This window comes from Pseudochaenichthys georgianus, chromosome 4, assembly GCF_902827115.2.
Source record: "Pseudochaenichthys georgianus chromosome 4, fPseGeo1.2, whole genome shotgun sequence".
Lineage (NCBI taxonomy): Eukaryota > Metazoa > Chordata > Actinopteri > Perciformes > Channichthyidae > Pseudochaenichthys > Pseudochaenichthys georgianus.
Window position 1 is genome coordinate 4866773 of NC_047506.1, and position 21477 is coordinate 4888249.

The 21477-nt window shown below is 42.4% G+C and overlaps 1 protein-coding gene across 1 annotated transcript in view; it reads right to left on the reverse strand.

Moving 5' to 3' along the window:
* Nucleotides 1-20941, reverse strand: part of trabd2b (TraB domain containing 2B) — a 92802-nt gene extending 71861 nt beyond the window's left edge. The window contains exons 1-2 of the mRNA XM_034080558.1: nucleotides 20518-20941; nucleotides 17053-17622 (exon numbers count right to left, since the gene is read on the reverse strand). Coding sequence (XP_033936449.1) covers nucleotides 17053-17622; nucleotides 20518-20631 — 684 coding nt within the window. The 5' untranslated portion in view covers nucleotides 20632-20941. The remainder of the gene's footprint in view (nucleotides 1-17052; nucleotides 17623-20517) is intronic.
* Between the last annotated feature and the right edge of the window lie 536 nt (nucleotides 20942-21477).

Below are 21477 nucleotides of genomic sequence, written 5' to 3' on the forward strand. Positions count from 1 at the left end.
TGTTTGCAATGTAGAAATGGATATTGAGACATGTATTACTACGATGACACTGAAACAATTTAAACATGATGATTTCTAGGCAAGACCTGGAGTTTAAGGGAAGATCTTTTTTTCTTTGATGACCAAGCGGATTTGGTACAAATGTAATTAAGGGATGTCAGAGATAATGATTACCCTTAAAGCGTTGGTTAGGGTTAGTCGCACTGAATCCAAAAAGGAAATGTAATTATACAGTTGTCCCAGTAAAACCAGAAAAAACTGAAAAAAAGTGTGCTAGAAAGTAACAAGTGGCCTCAACAAGACACCTGCTAGTAAAAGACTGACATGACAATTTGTAAGGTAAAATTGTAAATGTAAATATGTAACCCTGTAAGGTGTCCTTGGGTGTTTTGAAAGGCGCCCCCCAAAATAAATGTATTATTATTATTATTATTATGTTGCATTGGAGTATTCAAGAGCAAAACACCATTTCCATCCACATTGGGTGGTATATTCTGGGTTGCTGTAACTACCCGAAGGCTGTGTGTTTGGCACAGGGCTGACAGGGGCATCAGAAACCAATAGCTGTGTCTGCTTACACACCGACTCCTTCTGCCAAGTTAAACTCACATGTCTGTCTGTTCCCAGAGTCAACTTTAGCTACTCGAACACTCATGGACACTTTCTTTCTCCTCTATTCTCTGAATACCTCAAACGTTTCTCACGGGACTCTCAGGGCCGGCATCTCTGAGGCTCCGTCATTTCATGATATTTGGTTTATTTTCTAACGCCTGGCTACCCAGCAGCGTTGGCAAGACTCCAGGAAGTCACTTCTCACAGCCAACAAAATTAAGTGCTGTAGAACAACTCGCTTTCTTTTTTTACACTTTGCTTTTGTTCGTTCTAAACAAAGGAAATGTGCTGTGTTAATAGTGATGTACAGAGGCACTGGTGTGTAACCTTTTGGCTAGCTGTTACCCCAAGCTCCAAGAAAGTCATGTCATCTATGCCCCAGTATTAACTTTTAGCTGATGTGTATCTGGTGTTTTTAGAATAGTTAATCGATTGTTATAAAATAAAGTAATTGTGTTAACTGAAACTGAAACTGTCTCTGGCCCGTTATGTAAAACGAACCTGTGTTCCTTGTGGGTTAAATATTTTATTATCAATAGTTAGTTCCTCGCGGTGAAACTCCCTTAGGTGGCGTTGTTGGCAACGCAAACTCTTACCTACACCACACCGTCACATTTGTCTTTTTGTCAGATGGTACTTTATTGATCTTATCCATCTTATCTTATTGAGATTGAGCTGTGCCCTGCCACCCACACTGTTTCCAGTTGTCTTTAAACATCCATGTTTTACCCCCATGTCCCCACTGTTGCTTAAAAGTAAATGAGAAACGTGTGCTTATTGATACCGTTATGATACAAAAAAGGCGTATATTGGTTTGCTTTGAGAGGTTTCGGAAAACTAGGTTCATCAGACCTGATAGCTAGACTTTATTGTAGAAACCAAAATGCCTATCTTAAAGTGTCCTAATGCCACGCTGAACCTCTGTATAAAATACATATGATATGTATAAACATATTTAAATGTAGCGAATGCAAATGAAACGTTGAATATCAGTTTATGAATGAATATATTCAATGTGCACATCCAACCGTGCCTAAAGACTTGAGCTGTAGACGTCCCCTCCACGACAACGATTAGTCTGCGACAAAGTCAACTGCCCCACCTGTTCAGCATCAATAAAGGTTTTACTCCATCAAACCTTTTCCCACACAGTCCCACATCTGTGATTCACACAACACACACATTCACCTCCGCGGGCTGACGTGTTTTCCTGCTAATCTGTTTGCACAACTCTGGTGTGACCACAGGCCAATTACGCAGCGTCACATGATGCACACCCACAAGAGAGAACCGAGCAGAAACAAAAGAGCCACCCAGTGAGAGCCTCGCTTTTCAAACATCACCCCATCACCCCTCGTTCCTCCACCACACTCCCTCTCCTCCTGGCCCCCTCGCGTATTCCATCCCATCTATCTCCTGCTCTCCCACTCAGTCGGTGGGTGTAATTACAGCTGTCCATCATTCTCTAAACCGCGGCACCCCTCAGAGACCTCGTTCCCACTACGACTCTCTAAGTACATTTGATTTCTCATCTCATTTGCGTTCCATAAACTCTGCCATATGTTGTATATTATATTTAAACTGTTCCAGTTCCATAGCCTTGGGAAAAGGTAGAAGAGCTGGTTTGGAAAAACTTCGCCGGTGACTGACAGGTGAAATTGAGCGAGAGAACAAACTCAAAACCAACTGAGGAGAAGAGAGAGAAACCACAGAGCAGCATCCTTTATTGTTTTACTGTTGTCTTTTTTATATTGGCAGGAAGGAAGCTGTTGAGTGCAGAAAGTGGAAGGTTTCCTCTGTTATTGTTGCTCTCTCAGAACCAAATTGAAGGACTTTTATTTCCTCTCCTTTCGCTCGTTTTGCCTTGGGGTTATTCTGCGTCTCTCTGCTCCCTGACTCCCCCTCTTGTCCTTCCAATAATCCCTTTTTATGTTTCTTTTTTCTTTCGGTCCTTTCTCTCGTGGTAAGGATTGACCGGGTCACATGTCAAAAGCAGGGCAGCCAATTTTACATAACGCTTTATCCCCTTTACGTGGCAGATGGATAGTCGCTTTGACAAAGAGTGCCAGCGACTTCATTTAAGTATTTGTACATTTCCTTGGTGGACTCTTCGTCACCGGCCTGACATAGTGAACTCATTTTACGATTTTTTTTTTTTAAATAATCTCCATCCATCCGTATTTGTGAAAGCGCTTATCTTGTTAAGACCACATTTTCAGAAACTAATTGACTCAGGCTTGTGTGGTTTCAAGGAAGTGAAAAAGTCATGTTCAACAGCAGTTCAGAGGGGGGTTAGCGGAGGGGCTACTGGGGCTTCAGCCAAAAAGATGGGGTCGCCTAGAGGGCAAAGACAAGGGCAACCGGCTCCCTCAGTCAGTCCGACTCAGAGAACGTTTTGGGAGCCCTCATTTGAAAGGTGAACAGAGGCCTGAATGCACAAACGTTTGAAACCCCCTGAGCTACCGAGGGCACGCTGAGGTAAAACAACTTGACCAGGGATTGGAGAGTGTAACTACCATGGGGTCAGCTGCTGCTTTGGGATCAGTTTCCGAATGCAGGCAAACAACACTACCGTACTTTTCGGACTATAAGCCGCGACTTTTTTCCCCATTTGTTTTGTACAGCTAACGGCCACTAGGGAACCTCCTAAATCTATGGATTTTACAGGTACAATTAACCACCTTTAACACTATGGGCTCTATGACCGGTCCGCGCCCGCCACCTTTAACCGGGGGGCGGGCTCCAGCAGACAGGTAGCGCGTCAAAGTAAAAGTGGAACCGAGACACAGAACGAGAGCAAGACAGACGGACAATTTAGCTGCTGCGGCTTATATGCAGGTGCGCTTTATAGTCCGAAAAGTACGGTGCTCCATATTATCCTGGTATGATGTTTGAAAAGCAGCCAAGTGCATCTGAGTTTACGAAGGCAGTCTCATAGGGGAGTGCAGGGATGGCGTATTTGTTGGACAAACCCTGAAGTTGAAATCCTCGAACTGGGGGATTTTCACAATGGATTTAGACATACTGCTGACAATAAGGTCCAAGACACAAACAAGCATCTAAGCTAGACGCAGCTAATATTTGGCGTGATGCAGTTTGGTAGTTTCATTTAGCTACTCGTTAGCAACCACTGTATTTCATGACACATGAGCTTTATACAGATTTAGATTTCAGGCCTCCAAACAAAATCCATTTAATGTGAGATCAGGCAACCAGAAGTGCTAACATGCTGACTTAATTCCAGATTTTAGGACTCATTCCTGCACCACTCTATCCATTCACTCAACTAAATGATCCTTTTTCTTCTGTGTAACAGGGAGGCTTGATTACGAAGAGTTGTGACTGAGAACAGGTCAACAGCGAGAGGAGGATGTTCAGACGGTAACACGTTCCAATTTGGTGACTCAGCTCAGATTGACCTGTGAGCTTTTACTTATCTGTGCAGTAATCTATCCCTGCAAAAGTGTTTGTGGTGGAAGCAGAACATCTGTGGCTGAAGGCTTGTTAATGGCACTGGAGCCTGTCTCTCTACCTGCTGTCTTTCCTTCTCTCACGGCTGCCTGCTGCTTGTCTGTCTGCCTGCTGCTTGTCTGTCTGTCTGCTGCTTGTCTGTCTGTCTGCCTGCTTACACTGAGAGGTAGATGAGAGGTGTGTGTGTTTATTAAAGTGGAGCCTTGTTTTAACTGGAGTTTTTACATTGGGAGTTGAGGACAGCTTCAAGATCATTCCCATACTGTTAGTGTAAGCAAAAGAGCTGGCTTTGGATTGGAGGCATGTTAAGATACTGTATTTCAGTGTTGGGAAATAACTAATTACATTTCAAGTGCTTAAATTAAGTACAATTTTAAAGGACCTGTACTTTTCTTGAGAGATGTAATTGACTAATCCAATACATTTCTTAGGGAAATGTACTGATGTTACTCCACTACTACCAGTTAGTACTCCTACTACTATTCTGATACTATACTACGAGATTCTGTTGTTGTTTATTGTTATCAGACAATGATACTATAGATTATTCAATTATTATTTAAATATTTCGTTTAGTTTTTGCATTCATTTGTATAGTACTGTATCATGTCTGTATCATCTTTTGTTTCATTTGTATTTTCTTTGGTTTTACACGCTCGCAAAAAAAAAAATAAACTAAATACTACGAGATTCTCATAACGATATCAAATTGAAAAATAATGACATTTAATTGCATTTTAAGACACAATAGGACCAGCATTATATACAGAAACTATAGTACTGACAGCCTCATTAAAGTAATTTAAGCATGAATGCAATATTTTGATGCTAACATTTTTGGTACTTTTAGATTATATTATATTAGAATAAAGTAAAAGTACTGCGACAACTAAATGTCCCAGTGTAGTGCAGTGTAATGTACAGTATAATATAATAATACACATATAAGAGATGTAAGATAGTTAACGTGTATACAGTAAGAAGCGTATATGTGGGTATCAACAGAAGTATAGAATACACTACATGGCTGGTATAAATATACACAATATAATATAGACACTACTTATCAGTTGAGTAGCATTTTTCAATGCAAGGACATTTTACACTGCGGTTTTCCTCCTTCTACTAAGTAACATTTCTGAGCACTTCTTTCACCACTGGCCAAATTTCCGAACAAGCATGTAATCATTTAAGTTTACAAGGCCAATACGACTATTCACTGCTTCCTGACAGACAACGTGTAATGTAACTGTATGTGTTTCACACTGGAGCCTTGCAGAGAGCTTTATTACATTACTCTGAGCTTATTATGTCAGTGGCTGAAGCCTTTATGATTGCTGGGAATACCGGTCATATACGAATACAGTAGAGCCGACCATGGCTTAAAAAAACTGTCGATGCTTATTGCTGTTTCTTCTCAGCTCTCCCTTCTAACATTTGCAAAGTTAAATTGAAACAATCTCGACACAGAACAAGTAGTGCTACTCAGAGGCTGATTGTTTGATCATGAATAACCTATGTATGATCCCAATCCAAATGTTTTGTGTGCTTCTATTGTACAATCAAAGTATTTGTAGCCAATGAATTGTGACACGGTATTAACCAAAACTGCTGCGTACATGTTCCTGCAAGTCTGACTGGATAAATAAACATAAGAAGCAAAACATGATTATTTGACCTCCAAGTAACTGGTGTGAAAGTGAAAATGAGCATGCATGAAGGTGTTTGGAGAGGGGGCGGGGGGGGGGGGGGTGAGGGGTGTAAGCAGCAGAGCTGAAGTGCTCCACTGGGTTGAGTATAATAAGGACAAGGTAGAGAAGACGCATGGGTCGCATTAAAACCAGGTTCAGCGAGAGGACTCTGCTAATACTGACTAATCCCCAACAAGCCAGGCTCCCAACACACACATACACACAGGTGTTCCCTATTGGCACCTATTTATGAGCACCAGTGTGCGTGCGTGCGTGCGTGGTAGTACTGTATGTGTGGCTGATGTCACAGGCAGACCTGGACGATGTGTTCATCTCCGACCACCAAGAGTCCGACATGGAAAGTTGCATGCCATGGTGTTCTGGCAAATCTTTTTTCCATGTTCACCAACACTGATTAGGCGATTCTAATTCCCCACAACGGGCCTCAGGCGGCAAAACGTCACTTAAATGTAAATACATAATCTTTCATTAACCTGTACCAAGTTGTCTTTGTGTCTGCGCTTTACCAAATCTTATTCATAACATTGGTAAATATCAAAAAAAGCTTTTATTTTTGCTGTGATGATTTGAAAGGATTAGCTCAGTCTGCAGGGACCTTTATGTCCTATATTGCATTATTGGAGGAGCTTGGGACTTAAAGGTCCCATGTCATGGCCATTTCCACTGATCATAATTCCATTGTTGAGGTCTACTAGAATAGATTTATACTGTGCAATTTTACAAACTCACATTGGTTTCGCATACAGCATCTCTGTAAAGTGTGTGTATTCACTCTCTCCACTAAACGGCTCGTTGCAGCTCTTGCCCCCCCCTCCCTGTGAGCCCAGTGTGCTCCGATTAGTCGGGACCAGTCGGGACGTTGTGAATCGCGCTAAGCTCCGTGGAGGTGTGATTTCCTTGTTTAGCGACACACAGCGAAACACAGCCAAACTCACCCTGAGCACACACAAAGTCACAGCCGAAGTAAAAACAATAAGTGTGGCTTGATATTGAGTAAGAAAAAGGTTGATAAACGCTGTGAGAATGGGTCTGCAGAGAGGATTTCGCCGTGATCCCAACTGTCTGTTATCAGCCTGCAGCCAGGGAGGAGAGATCAGCAGAGCTGCATGCACTGAGTGTGTGAGGAAGTCCGTGGATTGGTCAATTTGGACCAATCAGCGGGGGCTTAACGTAACGGCTCCGCGGACGTAACGTAACGGCTCCACGGATTGATCCATTTCGTTCCGGGGACCACATGACATCATGATGTCCACGGAAGAATCAAATGGACAATGATGTATCTCCAACGAGGCGTTTTGGGGAGGTATTTTCTGTTTTAGAGTTTTACTCCCTACAGGGTGTACTTTGAGGGTTTTGACTCTACACACCATTTACATGCATAAAAACCTTCATAACACACAAGGGGACGGGTAATAACCGGAAAAGCATGACATGTCACCTTTAACATTTTCAGTGCCATTTCTACACTACAGCTACGACAATAAAGCCTTTGAATCTTTGAATCTTGAAACCTAGCTTGGTAATAAAATGGTCGCCGGTTGAAGTCCCGATCGGACCAAAACTATGGAGTATATGAGTCCTGGGCTCAACCCTAGCCCTTGAGCAAGGCACGAAACCTGGCAGCCTCTCCAAAAAATGTGTTTGTGCATATCTGTGTTCAGACCTAATCTGTATAGGAATGCATGTGTGTATACAATAACAGAGTGGAAACATGAATTGTCAAAGGGTGATGTTATCTTATCAATACGGGTCTCAGATAAGAAAACGCTTAGACCGTATGTGTCTTTCTCGAGGGCAGTGACATTGTTATTTGATTTCAGAATTTTTTGGGAATCATTCTATTATAGATAGTCCAATGTAAAAGCCAGCATTTCCACCTTAAATTATAGTGTCTTCAAACCTGATACAAAGACACCCAATGCAACAACAAAAATAATGAAATTGTGCTGCTTATCTAAAAGTCGAAATTTGAAAAAAAACATTAGTGAAGAATGTGATTAAGATTGATAGGATGTAGAGCAGGGGTGTCAAACTCAAGGCCCGGGGGCCAAATCCGGCCCGCAACTTCATTTTATGTGGCCCCACAAGAGCTTGCAAAGAATATAATACGTTTATTATACGGTTAGATGCTACTTTACAGAAGCGCGTTGCCCAAAAACTACATGTCCCACAATGCATCTCAAATTTGACTTTTCTCAGAATTTGCCTTACTTTTAAATATGCATTTTTTTTCTTAGAATTTGCCTTTTTCTCCGAATTAGATTTTCTTTTCAAAATGTCACTTCTTTTTTTTTTTTTTTTAAATCATGTTGTAACATCCTCACTGAAGAGACTTGCAATTATTATTAGACTTCTGCTTTCAGACGTAGTTAATTATGAAGTTATTACCCTATCCCATAACAATCCAATGCAGAGGCAATAATGTAATATAATGCATTATTTTATATATATTAAATATTTATATATGTATTTTTATATAGTCTTAAAGTTACAACCGACCCTTTGAGTGCAACCTTCATGCTGATGTGGCCCGTGATGAAATTGAGTTTGACAACCCTGATGTAGAGTGAAGCACAAACTTAAGCAGCGCACACATCAGACCGCAGATATACACAATGATCATTGGTTTTAGCGGGGGCTAACCTGGTTAAACAAGGGTTATAAAACAACGACGTCCCAAAGGACAACAACATTCTTGAGGGGCCGAGTGGGTCTCTGAGGAAATCAGTCCGTCGCATTCCTGTCTGTGATCAATCAGCCTCTGGCCCAGACAACCTGAGATTAACCTCAGCCGGCCTGGAAACGACCTGCCCTTCCCTCAGAAAACAACCTCCAGCTTTCTCCGGTTGGGATGAGCAAATATGTAGAAGGAGAAATATAATGTGAGAATACCTGCCTTCAGGAAAAACAAGCCAATTTACTTTACTGTAGTGTCCACTGTTAGGATGAAAAAATAATTATACAGAAATAGTAGCGTGTGTGTGTGCGTGTGTGCATGTGTGTGCGTGTGCTCTGCCGCTCATTTGAAAGGAAGATGAATGCGAGGTGAAGATGGATCCACACTGAGGCCGGCGGCAGAAAGGAACGCTCATTTTCTACACCAAGGGGAGAATGTGGGCGAGGGGAAGGAGGGAAGGATTTGGCAGAGTGAGCGCTAAAGTATGGAAGAGCACTCTGACCCGCCACGCTTTACTCTCTGCCTCAGTGACAATGTGGTGGAGTCATTACCTCGGGTCCCCAGGTGCCCTGCTCCGTGTGAGGAGGGATGTGACCTGTTGGATCCACTCAGCGCAGACAGAGCCGCGGGTTTATAAAGCAGCACGGAGATGACAGTGAAGTTAATAGTTACCAGAAGATTTCTCCAGACAAAAGAGACATTATTATCGGTTTGCCTGCATGCTTTACTACACTTCTTCAAAATGCAGCTGCTGAACTCTGAACTCACTTTTAACTTAAAGGGGACCTATCATGCTAAATGCACTTTTGTACGTCTTTTATACATGAATATGTGTCCCCTCCCCGGTGTGTCAGGGAACTCACGAAGTGTCAGAAAACACAACCCTCTCTCTTTTCCTCCAGACCCAAATCTCTGCAACGGAGCTCATTATTATTTAAATTGTTCTGACGTCAGAAAAGGGGTGCTATATAAGCAACTCTCCACCTATCAGGGGAATGAGAGACAGCTCGAAAGCGCTGGAGACGCTGTAGTACATATGCCAGGCCTGTAGGTGGCGCTGTAGTCTGCCAAAAAAGCAGAATCAGCCCTCGCAAAAACAGGGCTGGAAAAGAGCAAATAGAGCGAAATGACGCATGGCTAAAATGCATGATCTGTTTGGTATTTTGAAAAAAAAACTTCACTGACATGTTTTATATCGGTATGGCCCTACAATATATGTTTCAAATATAGCATGATAGGTCCACTTTAAATAACTGAGTTAGTGAAGGAAGTTATCATGAAAGCTGTGTTGACTCAATTCAATTCAAAACCTTTATTTATCCAGGTAAAATCCCATTGAGATCAATGATCTCTTTTTCAAGGGAGACCTGCAAGTTTTCCAGTGAAGGAAATGCTCATATTGTAGCACACTTTTAAGTGGAACATTTCTTGTTGCTGCTCCATACCAGTTGCTGTCAGCTCTCAACAACCACCGTAGATTTTACTATTTCTTTTTCTTTCAAAATGTGATTTTAGCAAAGAAAAAATGCAATTTACTCGGTTGTCAAGTGCACACTCCCCTGTTTTCTCTCTGTCCGTACAAAGGCTTTCAACTTTCCATGCACGCATTACTTCTACATTTCTACACTTCTTTCGAAATTCAGCAGCTGAACTCGCCGCTTTCAACTTGATTAACTGAGTAAGTGAGGGGATTTATCATGAAAGCTGTGTTGACTCAAGTTTTCCAGTTAAGGAAATGCTCAAATTGAAGCACTTTGTTTAAGTGGAACATTTCTTGTTGCCGCTTTGCAACAATTCCTGTCAGCTCTCAAACTCCACCAGAGCCTTCATTATTTCTTCTTCTCCCAAAATATGATTTTAGCAAAGAAAAATGTGATTTACTCTGTTGTCAAGTGCACACTCCCTTGTTTTCTCTGCGTCCGTACACTTTCTGCTCTCCTTCATCTCTCCGTCAGCCTGCAGTGTTCTGGCCGGCACATAATTGTCTAAGTGCTTCTGGATGGCAGCGGGCTATTTGGTCATTAAGGGGCCTATTAAGTCATTAGTGAAACAGTGGGACTGCCGTCTGCCCGCCGACAGGACCAGATGATCGCCCTGATACGTGTTGCCTCGCAGTTTTCCACATATTTGCGCAGGTAATTATAGCTTAGATGTGAAACACCCTCAGATGTCACGCTTAAAGAGGGGATACATGTCGCCAGCACACTTTAAAGGTAATCTCCTCCTCCCCTTCTCGACCTCTTTTTCCACTGGGTGTGTGTGTGTGTGCAGATGAGCAATGGATTAGCACAGGACAGCCGGAGCCTCGGGACATGTGAGAAAGATAGGGTGTGAGAAAGATGGAACAGAGATCCAAAAGGGAGGGTCGGAGAGAAGAAGAGCAGACCAAGAAATCACTTTTTCCATCAGTCACCCTCCGCGGCCAACACATCCCTTCAAACCCAAACTTGCAAAGCCGACGTGGAATGTAAATATTTGGATATGGATAAGGTTCGATGCTACTTTACTCCTCCCTTTTAAAAGATGTCCTGTATAGGCGAACATGTTCCAAAAAACACAACGCAAAGTATTCTTCATGATTTGATATGACGCCTGAGGATCTTATTTTGATTTCACATACTGCCGTTACTCTTAGCAACCCCTGTCCAGCCAGGAGACTCTCACTACCCGGGGCTCGCAAAATGATAACCACTGCTTACCATAAACGCTCATCAAATAAATCCCATGTACAACCAGAAACCTCAGGATCTGTACGCAGTGAGACATTCCTCTTGGACGTGTGCTGTGTTTCACTTTTCATGTTTTTAAATCATTTTCATATCTCTTGTGAGGTCCAAAGTGAGTTGGAAAACCAAACACAAATACAAATAAAATTGATATCATATAAAGTAATAACGACTTATGGGAAATGCAGGGTTTAAACATGATTACAGGGAACAGCTCTGGCCAAAACAGACAATTGATTCACGTTATGACCGCTGTGTGTACATGCAGTGGTTGCTACACTAGCGCCATGCACTTTTAATTATATATTTTCATACATATACTGGAAAAGCGAGAAGTAATCACATTTCATATTATTATCCTATTAAAAAAGATATCTCCGGGCCTGAGAGGGTCCGACTGTGACCACAGCATGTGTGAAACGGCAGTGTCAGCACAAACCAGCGCCTCAGCCCGACGTCTTCCTGGAGAAGAGATGATTAACTCATAGAAAACAACATGTCAGGTTGTCACTGGTGCTGCGGACAGAGGAACCGTATCAGACCGGATTCTGTCACACCACATTTACCCCCCTCTGCAGCCCCTCAGGGGACAACACTGGGATTTACAGGAGGCTTGGCAGGAGGCTCCAGTCCATCGGGACCAAAACCGTACGCCACTAAAACAGTTTCTTCCCGTTAGCTACTGGCCTCAACAACAAGGCCCGGGACACTCACTGACCCAGACCCTTTAACTCCTCCATTATGCGTTACATTATTGCACATCCTGTGAACTTGTACAAATATTTGCACAGTGCTACTTCTTTAAAACTGCACAACTCTTCCACTTTTAAACTCTGACATACTGCACATATTTATTACAGTCATAAATTATTAGTAATTTCAATAGTTTCATAATATACTATATTTGCTTTTTTTAACTTCATTCTTCTGACTGTTTATGTATGCAGCATTATACTACAAAGCAAATTAATTGTATGCATAAATCTACTCTATAAATCTAATCCTGATTCTTAGTCTGATTTATTGGCAAATGTATAAAATCTTCAATCAAATATCTTTGCCAAAGAATAGGAAAAAAACTAACGAAGAAACTAATAAGAAATAATAAACAAAGTTGGTAATAATAATGAAAGTAAACTTTGGATGATAATTATATCATTTAGATAATAATAAACAAAACTCCATTTCCTTCTCTCTCTCACACACACACACACACACACACACACACACACACACACACACACACACACACACACACACACACACACAGACAGACAGACGCACAAGTCTAAACACAGAATAGCTTGTGCTGCTGTAAACTGGTCGGAGGTTGTGCAGGTATCAGTCTGACCCTCCAGACTCTCCTCTCTGCTCCGCGGCTCCACCACCTCCTCCAGCCGCGACCTCTGACCCCTGTCCAGGAGACAGGCGCCACCGATATGATGTAATTTCTCTCCGCCATGGGCCAGTGGCCTCGGCTGCAATGCGACCCAGGCAAAATAAATATGGGTGTTTATTTGGTGGGAGTGAGGGAGGCCCACAGGTCGGAGCCGCCCTGGACTTTCCTAAATGCAGCTTTGCACCACAGACGGTTTTGTACCACATCTTTACTCCACAAACAGACAAACACACCACGGCGGTTTGGTTCCAAGCACCATTATTACACTGTACCTCTGTGATGCTGAGAGCCCTCAATTCAATCCCCTTGCATCTTCTGATTTATCATTTTAGATACCTGAAGTCATGATTTAATTAACCCTCCTGTCGTGTTCGTGTCTCCCCCCTTACTTTGGTATTCCAGTTCAAATTTGACCGGTCTGTTTTAACAGCTCTTACATTAACACAATAAAAAACATTAATCATCAACACATTTTATTTAACACCCATGTAAACTATGTATCAGACTTCTGGTTTACCAAAAAATGAAAGACATTAAGCATTAAAAAAGAAAAGCTAATAAAATAAACATTAAAAGGAAAAGTACATGGATAAAAGTTACAGTGCAGTCTAAAATATGAATAGTTCAATTAAACATTAAAAGAAAAAGTACATGGATAAAAGTTACAGTGAATATACACTGAAAATATAGTCAAAAATTATAAAATGTTGTCAATGTGTGGTTATATGATAGATGAACAAAATTTAAAGTAACCCTTACTACTTACTAATTTTAAATCCAGGCTGAAGACTTTTATTTTTGTCGCTGCTTTTAATTGAACTATTCATATCTTAGACTTAAAGCACTTTGAATTGCCTTGTGTTGAAAAGTGCTATATAAATAAACTTGCCTTGCCTTAATTTCCTTTGGAGGCCATGTTTGACCTGGAAGACCATAGATGTACGAAGTTCACCATTCAGACTGAATAAAAGTGGTGAGCAGCAATTGTATATTTTCAAATGCCTGCTGTGGAGGATGTCATACTAATAAGGCAGGGGTGTCAAACTCAAGGCCCGGGGGCCAAGTCCAGCCCGCCACTGCATTTGATGTGGCCCACAAGAGCTTGCAAAGAATATAATCCGTTTATTATAAGGTTACATGCCGCTTGACAGGAGCACGTTGCCCATAAACTACATGTCCCACAATGCATCTGAAATTGTTCTCAGAATTTGATTTTTTTTCTTGGAATTTGCCTTTTTCTCAGAATTACAAAATGTTACTTTTTAAAAAAAATGTTACTTATTTTTAAAAAGTCACGTTTTCCCCCAAAATCTCACTTATTTTTTTTTCCTCCAGAATTTGGATTTTCTTTTAAAATCATTTTGTGACATTCTAACTGAAGAGACTTGCAATTATTTGCACTAGACTTCTGCTTTCAGACGTAGTTATTTATGAAGCTTTTAGCCTATCCGATAATAATCCAAAGCAGAGGCAATAATGTCATATAATACATTATTTTATATATATTAAATATTTATATATGTATTTTTATATAGTCTTAAAGTTACAACCGGCCCTTTGAGTGCAACCATAATGCTGATGTGGCCCGCGATGAAATTGAGTTTGACCCCCCTGTAATAAGGCCTTGAAGCAATCAAATGTAAAACACCATATATGATTGATGAAATAAGTAAATCAGTCAGAATTGACCGGAACACGGCAGGCGGGTTAATTGATCCACCTCTCAGTAAGGAACCTGCACATGATTCCCCTCCTGTAGCTGTGCAACCTCCGAACAGATAAAGCGTTCTCCAGCTGTTCTCACTCGCTACTTGAAGACATTTGGTACTGGTCGTCCCGCCCCGCTGTCAACCTGCATCGGCCTCCAAAGAGCTGGAGAAGAACCATGCACCGCGAGCAGCCTTTGTTTTCACGAGCTCTGAACTGCCTCTCACAGAGATATCCACACCTCGCTGAGATCTGAGCAGCGCACAAAGGGCTCTCAGACAGACTCAGCTCTCGTTTGAGACCTCAGCGCTCGAAGGAAGACTCGGGAACTCCAAACGTCCCTCCTACGCTGCCGCCGACATCAGACCGACAAGCTGAAGGTCGCCGCAATAAAACATCCGCTCCACCTCCTCATATCCCAGAGAGATGAGGTCACGGCTAACCTGCAGACCTGGACCATTACCTCAGGTCTAGCAGAGGTTCTCGCCTCACTGCGCTGGCACCGCGGTCCAGGTGCCTTTGAGAAACCCGACAGTGTGACGGATGATGAATCACCGGCGTCCACGTTTCTAAGAGCCTCTCGTTGAAGTCGGAGTTACAGGATATTGTAAGCAACTACTTTTATTGGGAACAAATAATATATGGGCCCTCGGGGTTTGGAACCTTTCCCAACTCAGATCTGCCTTTAAAGTCGCTCATGTTTCAGATTAGCGTTAGCGGTGGGACGATGCACATCAGTCTTCCTGCTTCTTCAAGCCCGCCTCTACACTTTCACTTACTCCCCAGTTAATCTCTGACTTCTCTCACTGTGTGTCTCATTTCTCTTTGTTCTGATTCCCAAGCAGGAATTTTCTCTTTGACTCTTCCTCCTGACCTCATCCGTGTTACAGTCAAGCGTAGTGGGACTCTATCGGCCATATTGTTCAGATTAAATCACAAATTATTATAATTGAGAATAATGGTTTCCATGTCAGCTTCAGTTCAGCTCTCATACAGATTTGGTAAAGGAGGGGGTTGGAAGCTCAGACGGTGGGGTTATCCTTGATCCGATTTTGACTGGGTTTTGATGGCAATACAATTCTTATCTGAATTTGGACATCTGTCTTGTAAACATGTTACCATCTCTTGTAAATGCAGGGCTTGTTCTTTCCACTGTAGATCGATAGATTATGCTTAATATAGTCAAAAAGACGTGCTCGGGAAACATAAACACGGCTCTCTAAAGTTGGACGCTGTACTGCAACTCAACCCTGTTACGATGTAACGCAACACAGTGTTGTTTCTAGGGGCAACTGCCTGCCGTACGGAGCCACACTAAATACGGATCAGCATTAGAGGCAGTTAGACTGGGACTACTTTATATAGACAACACCTCTGCAGGCAGTGGTATCAAGTCACTAAGTACTGTACTGAAGTGCAATTATGAGATACATTAGTTTTTAAATGTTTTGCTAGCTGTACGTCTACTCCACTACAATTCAGAGGATAATAGTGAACTTTTACTCCATCACATTAAATACTAAATATTAAATACCTTTACTTTGCAGATATGGATTCATAATGTGAAATATAAACACTTATATAAGACTTACATCTGGAATACATTCACAAGCCCTGCAGTGAATACAATCATTACAACTAGCTGCTCCTTTACCAGCTTTGATAACACTTCAATGCATCAATATATTATTCTGAAATATAAGATCTGAGTACTTCTCCCACCTCCGTCTGCACGACATACCTGGGTACAGATTACCGATCGGCATTAGCACGTCTCCTCTTCATAACTGTGTTTCTTGCTGAGCTTATTTCGAGGGGCAGTAAAGCTCCCAGGCATGTGCAAAGGGCATGCAGCGCGGCTTTGACAGCGTAGTTAGGACGTGCTGATGAAAGAGGAGAGGCCGGGAGCCCACGGCCTCTCAAATTAGCCCCGGAGCCCTCGGACCTGTCACATGGAGGCTTAGGCACGGCCGATGTGCATGTATGGAGCTCTGCGTGTGTACAGTGTGGGGTGCCGTGCGTGCAGAGCACATGTGCGAGGTTGTGAGTGCTGCATGAATACACACACTGAGATGTTTTTCTCCTTAGTGTAGATCAAAGGTCGCATTAGATCATACATTTGAACGGAGCATCCTCTGCGTGGCTCATCGCAGATTTTACAGCGGGACCGCACACAGTTTGAAAAAGCAGACTCAAGCTAACCTCAAAAAGACGGATGATTAGAAAGACGCATTCAATTATTTATAATCAGGCAGGATAAAAAAGATGTAGCACTCATCAAGAAATATGTTTATTTTGTTCCTCTTCCAGTCTCGATTCCAGTGCTCGCGTCCAACAATACCTCCGAGATCCCCCGCTCCTCTCACCTCCTCTAATCTGTTCTGCATGTGCACTGCTCATCCTGACACCCTCTGAACATTCAGCTGTGGAGTGTTTGTTCAGTGAGGTGGATGGACATCCATAACCCCAAACCTGTCTCAAGACGGCTTTCCTTCAGGTTTGTTTCTTCTGTTTTGTGTTCTTTCACATTCTCGAACTCTTTATCTCAGAGATTGTGAAATACCCAAAATCTGTAAACTTCCACTGCGCTTAAATTGCTCAACCTGCTTCTCTTCAGGGCCGCTTTACGACGGTGATATGATCTACCCATGCCCCCTCTAGGTCTGATATGTTCTTGCAATTTCAACTTTAACCACACAGGGAATCAAATGCATAAAATAAACAAAATATATGAATTCCGCCTCTTACCTGAGAGAAGTTGAGCCCGTTGAGGGGGTGACACTGCTCCTCCACCCGCTCCACCGCCCCTGTCGTCTTCCCCATCCTCTCAGCCTCTTGGGCCAGGTACAGGTCCAGCACGGGCGTCCCTCTGGACCGGACGTCCCACTCCGTCAGCGAGTTGATCATCAGCATCACCCACACCGGCCTCTTCCTCTCCCAGTTCCCTGCGATGGCGTTGAACAGGTAGTCGGCGTACAGTCCACGCCCCCGCTGATCTGAGGTCATCCAGTAAGGCATCATGTGTTTGACGTAGTCCAGGTGGCGCTTGAGGCGGCGGTACAGGTCTCGAGGTAGCAGCGTCTGCAGGCTCTCCCCGTGGGGCAGCAGCTGGCAGTTGGTCAGCTTGGAGATGGTCAGAGGGTCCGTCAGGTCCAGCTCGAAGAACACGTTGCGGCTGCTGTGGAAAGCCTGCTTGGATCTGTCGGGGATAAAGTCCCAGACTCGAGTGTAGGGCACGTGGATGGTACCAAATAAGTACGAGGGTGGGTGAGGGGGCGCACGCTTTACCCGCCACAGGAAAGAGTTCATGTCACTTTGCTGTGGAAGAAGAGATGAACGTTTACATATGGAGAGCAAAGGCAACAGAACCACCATTTCAAGCAAACTAAAGCTGACACATTTTTCCCTTTTTGTGGTTTTCTGGCTAATAGGCGCGGGTCAACAAGTTAAAGATTGAAATTGTGAGATGACGGCAGGGGAAGTCTAGTCAGCTCTGGCTTGCTGCGATGGAGCGGGCAGAGGTTTATAGAGGGGCCTTCTGGGCTGTAAACAGACCCCCGTGTATTGTTGCGGTGCATACCTCCGTTGCCAAAGCCTCTTTCGGCCTGGGAAGCATTCTGAAAGCTGGAGTGCAAATATACTGCACTGGAGCTCATAAAAGCCAAAAGCTGAAAGAAACCTGCGCTCCGCTCTCTGACCCTCCCGTGGTACTTTTGTTTGTGCTTTTCTTTTTAACACCAGACGGGGAAATGTGCAGCCGACAGCCGTAAGAACAGCACTGCTCTGAGGTTAACATGACAGGAAGTGTTTGTCTCGTGCGGTTATCAAAACAAAACAACTTCGCGATGGAAATGAAATAATCAGACATTCGATATTGCGTTTCGAATATGTTTCTTGTTAAGTGCTGTGCAAATGTGCTGTGCATGTGTTATGACTGTGATGCTGGCATTATTTTAATATGAGAAAAATAATTAACTTGTATAAACAATATCACAATTCTGGCTTCTGAGACACAGTGTAATCAGGCATTTGAGGCATGAAACCCATTACTGTCAAATAAAGTTATTCTTAGACAATGTGTACTTCTTACATGTAATCAAGATTTCCCTCAGCTGTGTTCCACTTATGCTGCGCACTGCCAACCCTGCCTTTGTCGAATGCAACGTTTCAAAACGCTGCCAAGAGCGAGTGAGGTCTTCTTGTGGGATGTTCTGTTATCGTCATCATTAACTGCAATAAGTCGTTCCTGGCACAAAGTCTCTCTACAAAATAAATTGAAAGTGCTACATCTGAGTTCACAGCGAGATGTTTTAACTGTAATTTCCACATTGGCAGGGAGGGAAACTAAAAGGGCAGAGCTTCTTGTGAGTGTGCTCACTCGCAGTGTTGTGAAGTAACTATGTACTCAAGTACTGAACTTAAGTACACTTTCGATGGACTTGTACTTCACTTGAGTATTTCAATTTTCTGCTGCTTTGTTCTTCTACTCCATTACAACTCAGAGGCAAATGGTGTACTTTTACTCCACTACATTTATTTTGTTCCTTTAGTTGCTTTTCAGATTTGGAATAATGACGTGAAATATAACCAAGTGTTAAATCAGACTTTAGTTCCACCTGGAGTAAATCCACAAGCTACCCTGCAGTCTACAAAGTCATCTAGCTGCACCTTTACCAGCTTTGAGAACACTTTAAAGATCAATAATTATAAAACATAATAAATATTTTTCTGAAATGGAGCAATCTACTTTTACTTTTGATACTTTTACTATTTTCTGATGCTAATACTTTTACTTATGATGAAAGCATTATTTTTGTTTAAAACGTTCACATTGTCCCGGTTCAAATAAACGATTAAAGAAAATGAATGATGGACTTTTACCTGGCAGAGTATTCCTCTGGTACTAAAACCTTCATGAAGTACAAGATCTGAGTACTTCTCCCACCTCTGGCATGAGTGCACTATCTGTCATATTTTTGGAAACTAAGTGGGCAGAGCTTTTTTTCTTGCTCATTCGTTAACTTGCAAGTGTGCACTTCGAGCCTTCCCCATCAATGAAGACTTTTCTGACATGGAAAGTGTGGTGGTGTCCTGCAGAGAGGCGAGATCCCCTCTGCTAAAGCTGCGTGGACTTTTCAGGAGAGCCTGGGCTCCTTTCTTTATGGGGGTAATTACTCCTAACCGAAAACAGAGACCACTGTACTGACGCATTAGAAATCACATGGGACTGAAGAGCACGAAGTCTTCAGTGATCTCTGACAACTAATCCGTTTTCCAAGTTGGATGTGATGCGCTAATTAAAGGAAAGCGGGATCTCCAAATGACTCCCTTATGATATCAGAGTGTCAGTTGAACATTTGCCTAATGCTGAGGTCATGCTTTTTCTACATTATTATCTTAATCCTCACTTTTCCCTCCTTCATGTCTGCTCTGCTGCACTTCTTCGCAGTAAGAGTCCAAGCCACGGTCATAATCTCACCAATATTCCCTGATACGTGTTTTTGTAGGCTGCGTGTCGCGCTGAAACAGAATCACGCCTGAAAGGTCAGTGAAACTTCAAGTCACTCGCGTGTGTTCCCCACTTTGCGCTTTCTCACACACACAGTCATGAAGTTGGCCTGCTTTAATGATTTCTCTTGCAAAGTGCATTCATTTCTCTCCTTTTGAGTTATTTAATGAGCAAGTTCAGAAATACCTGCACTTCATATGTCATATCAAGATAATGCACAGTGTTTAATTTCTGATATTAATTTATGAAATAGTATTAGTCGTTATCATTTTTATTATGATTAAAGGCCTACAATTTGACTAATTATCAGGCAATTCTTATTAATCAAGCAATCAATAACTCAAAATGTCATCCCATCTTTTAATAATCTTATATTTTATAATTTATTTAATTTAATCTCTTTATCAGTTAATAAAAAGATGAAGAATGACACAACTTTGGCCTCATTAAAAAGCACAATTATGATTAATAATAAACGACATATAGGGATTGTTCCCTCCAAGACGTAAAAATGTCTCCCAAATATTTCCAATTGTCCATGTCTTTATGAAAGAAAACTACAATAAAATAAAGTTGTGTGACCATCTTAACAGAATCCCTTGAGGGCTGTTAAGGCTGGTTAACAACATATAGTGTATTATGAGGGTCTGTTTTGGGAGAAATGTGGCATCCGTGACTTCATAAAGTGTCCCAACACGACTCACCGACTTCGGTGCGTCGCACTGCCTCGGTCTGTCCGGTCGGTGCGCGCCCCATGGTGCCACAGCGTGCAGGAGCGCGCTCAGGAAGACCCAGTTGAATCCCGGCAGACAGGCCATGGTGTAGAGGTGACAGGACGCTCCTGACAGGCGGCTCTCAGAGGTCTCTCCTCCCGGCTCGCTTCTTACTTTCCCCGTCTCCTTTGAAATAAAAACACTTTACCGGTGGCCTCTTGGCTCACATGTGCCGCGCGGCTGGAGGACCATTCCGCCCCTTCGATACTCCCGACGCTCGCCGAGGCTTAAGTTTTTCCTGAAACTTTTTTTTCTGTCTCCGTAAACTCGGTGCAGTTCTGAAGCTGAAAACCCTTTGGAGAGTTTCCGCGGAGCGCTCCGCAACTTTGGAGCGTCTTGACTGTGAGAGAGGGAGGTGGGACGACTTGAGAACCCCCCTAACCCACCCCAGCACACACAACCACACACACACACACACACACTAAAACACACACAAACTGCTTCTTTTAAGAGGAGGGAGCGCAGGTTGAGAGAGGGATGACAGGTTTGCGTGATTATGCCCCCCAGAGAGACCCGACCAGAGAGCAGAGCTGAATGAGTGTTGCTGTATCGTCAGCACTGCTATCATTTAAATAATAATGATAGCATTTGAAACACTTTTTTTCTGTTTAGTTGAATTATTTCATATTCCCTTGATTAACAATTAAACAGATTAAGCAATCTATTCATTTAGACGGGACATGCTTAGCCTATTTATAATTATAATAATATATTAATACTTGTTATTTTTACGTATAATTTCGTTTTATTATAATAGCAATACTTATTATTTGTATTATTATTCTTAATATAATAACAGTGATAATACTTATATTAATAAAACATATTAATAACTATTTTTAATTATGATTATAATTTTGTAACCTTTTTTTTTTATTTGGTCCAAAATGT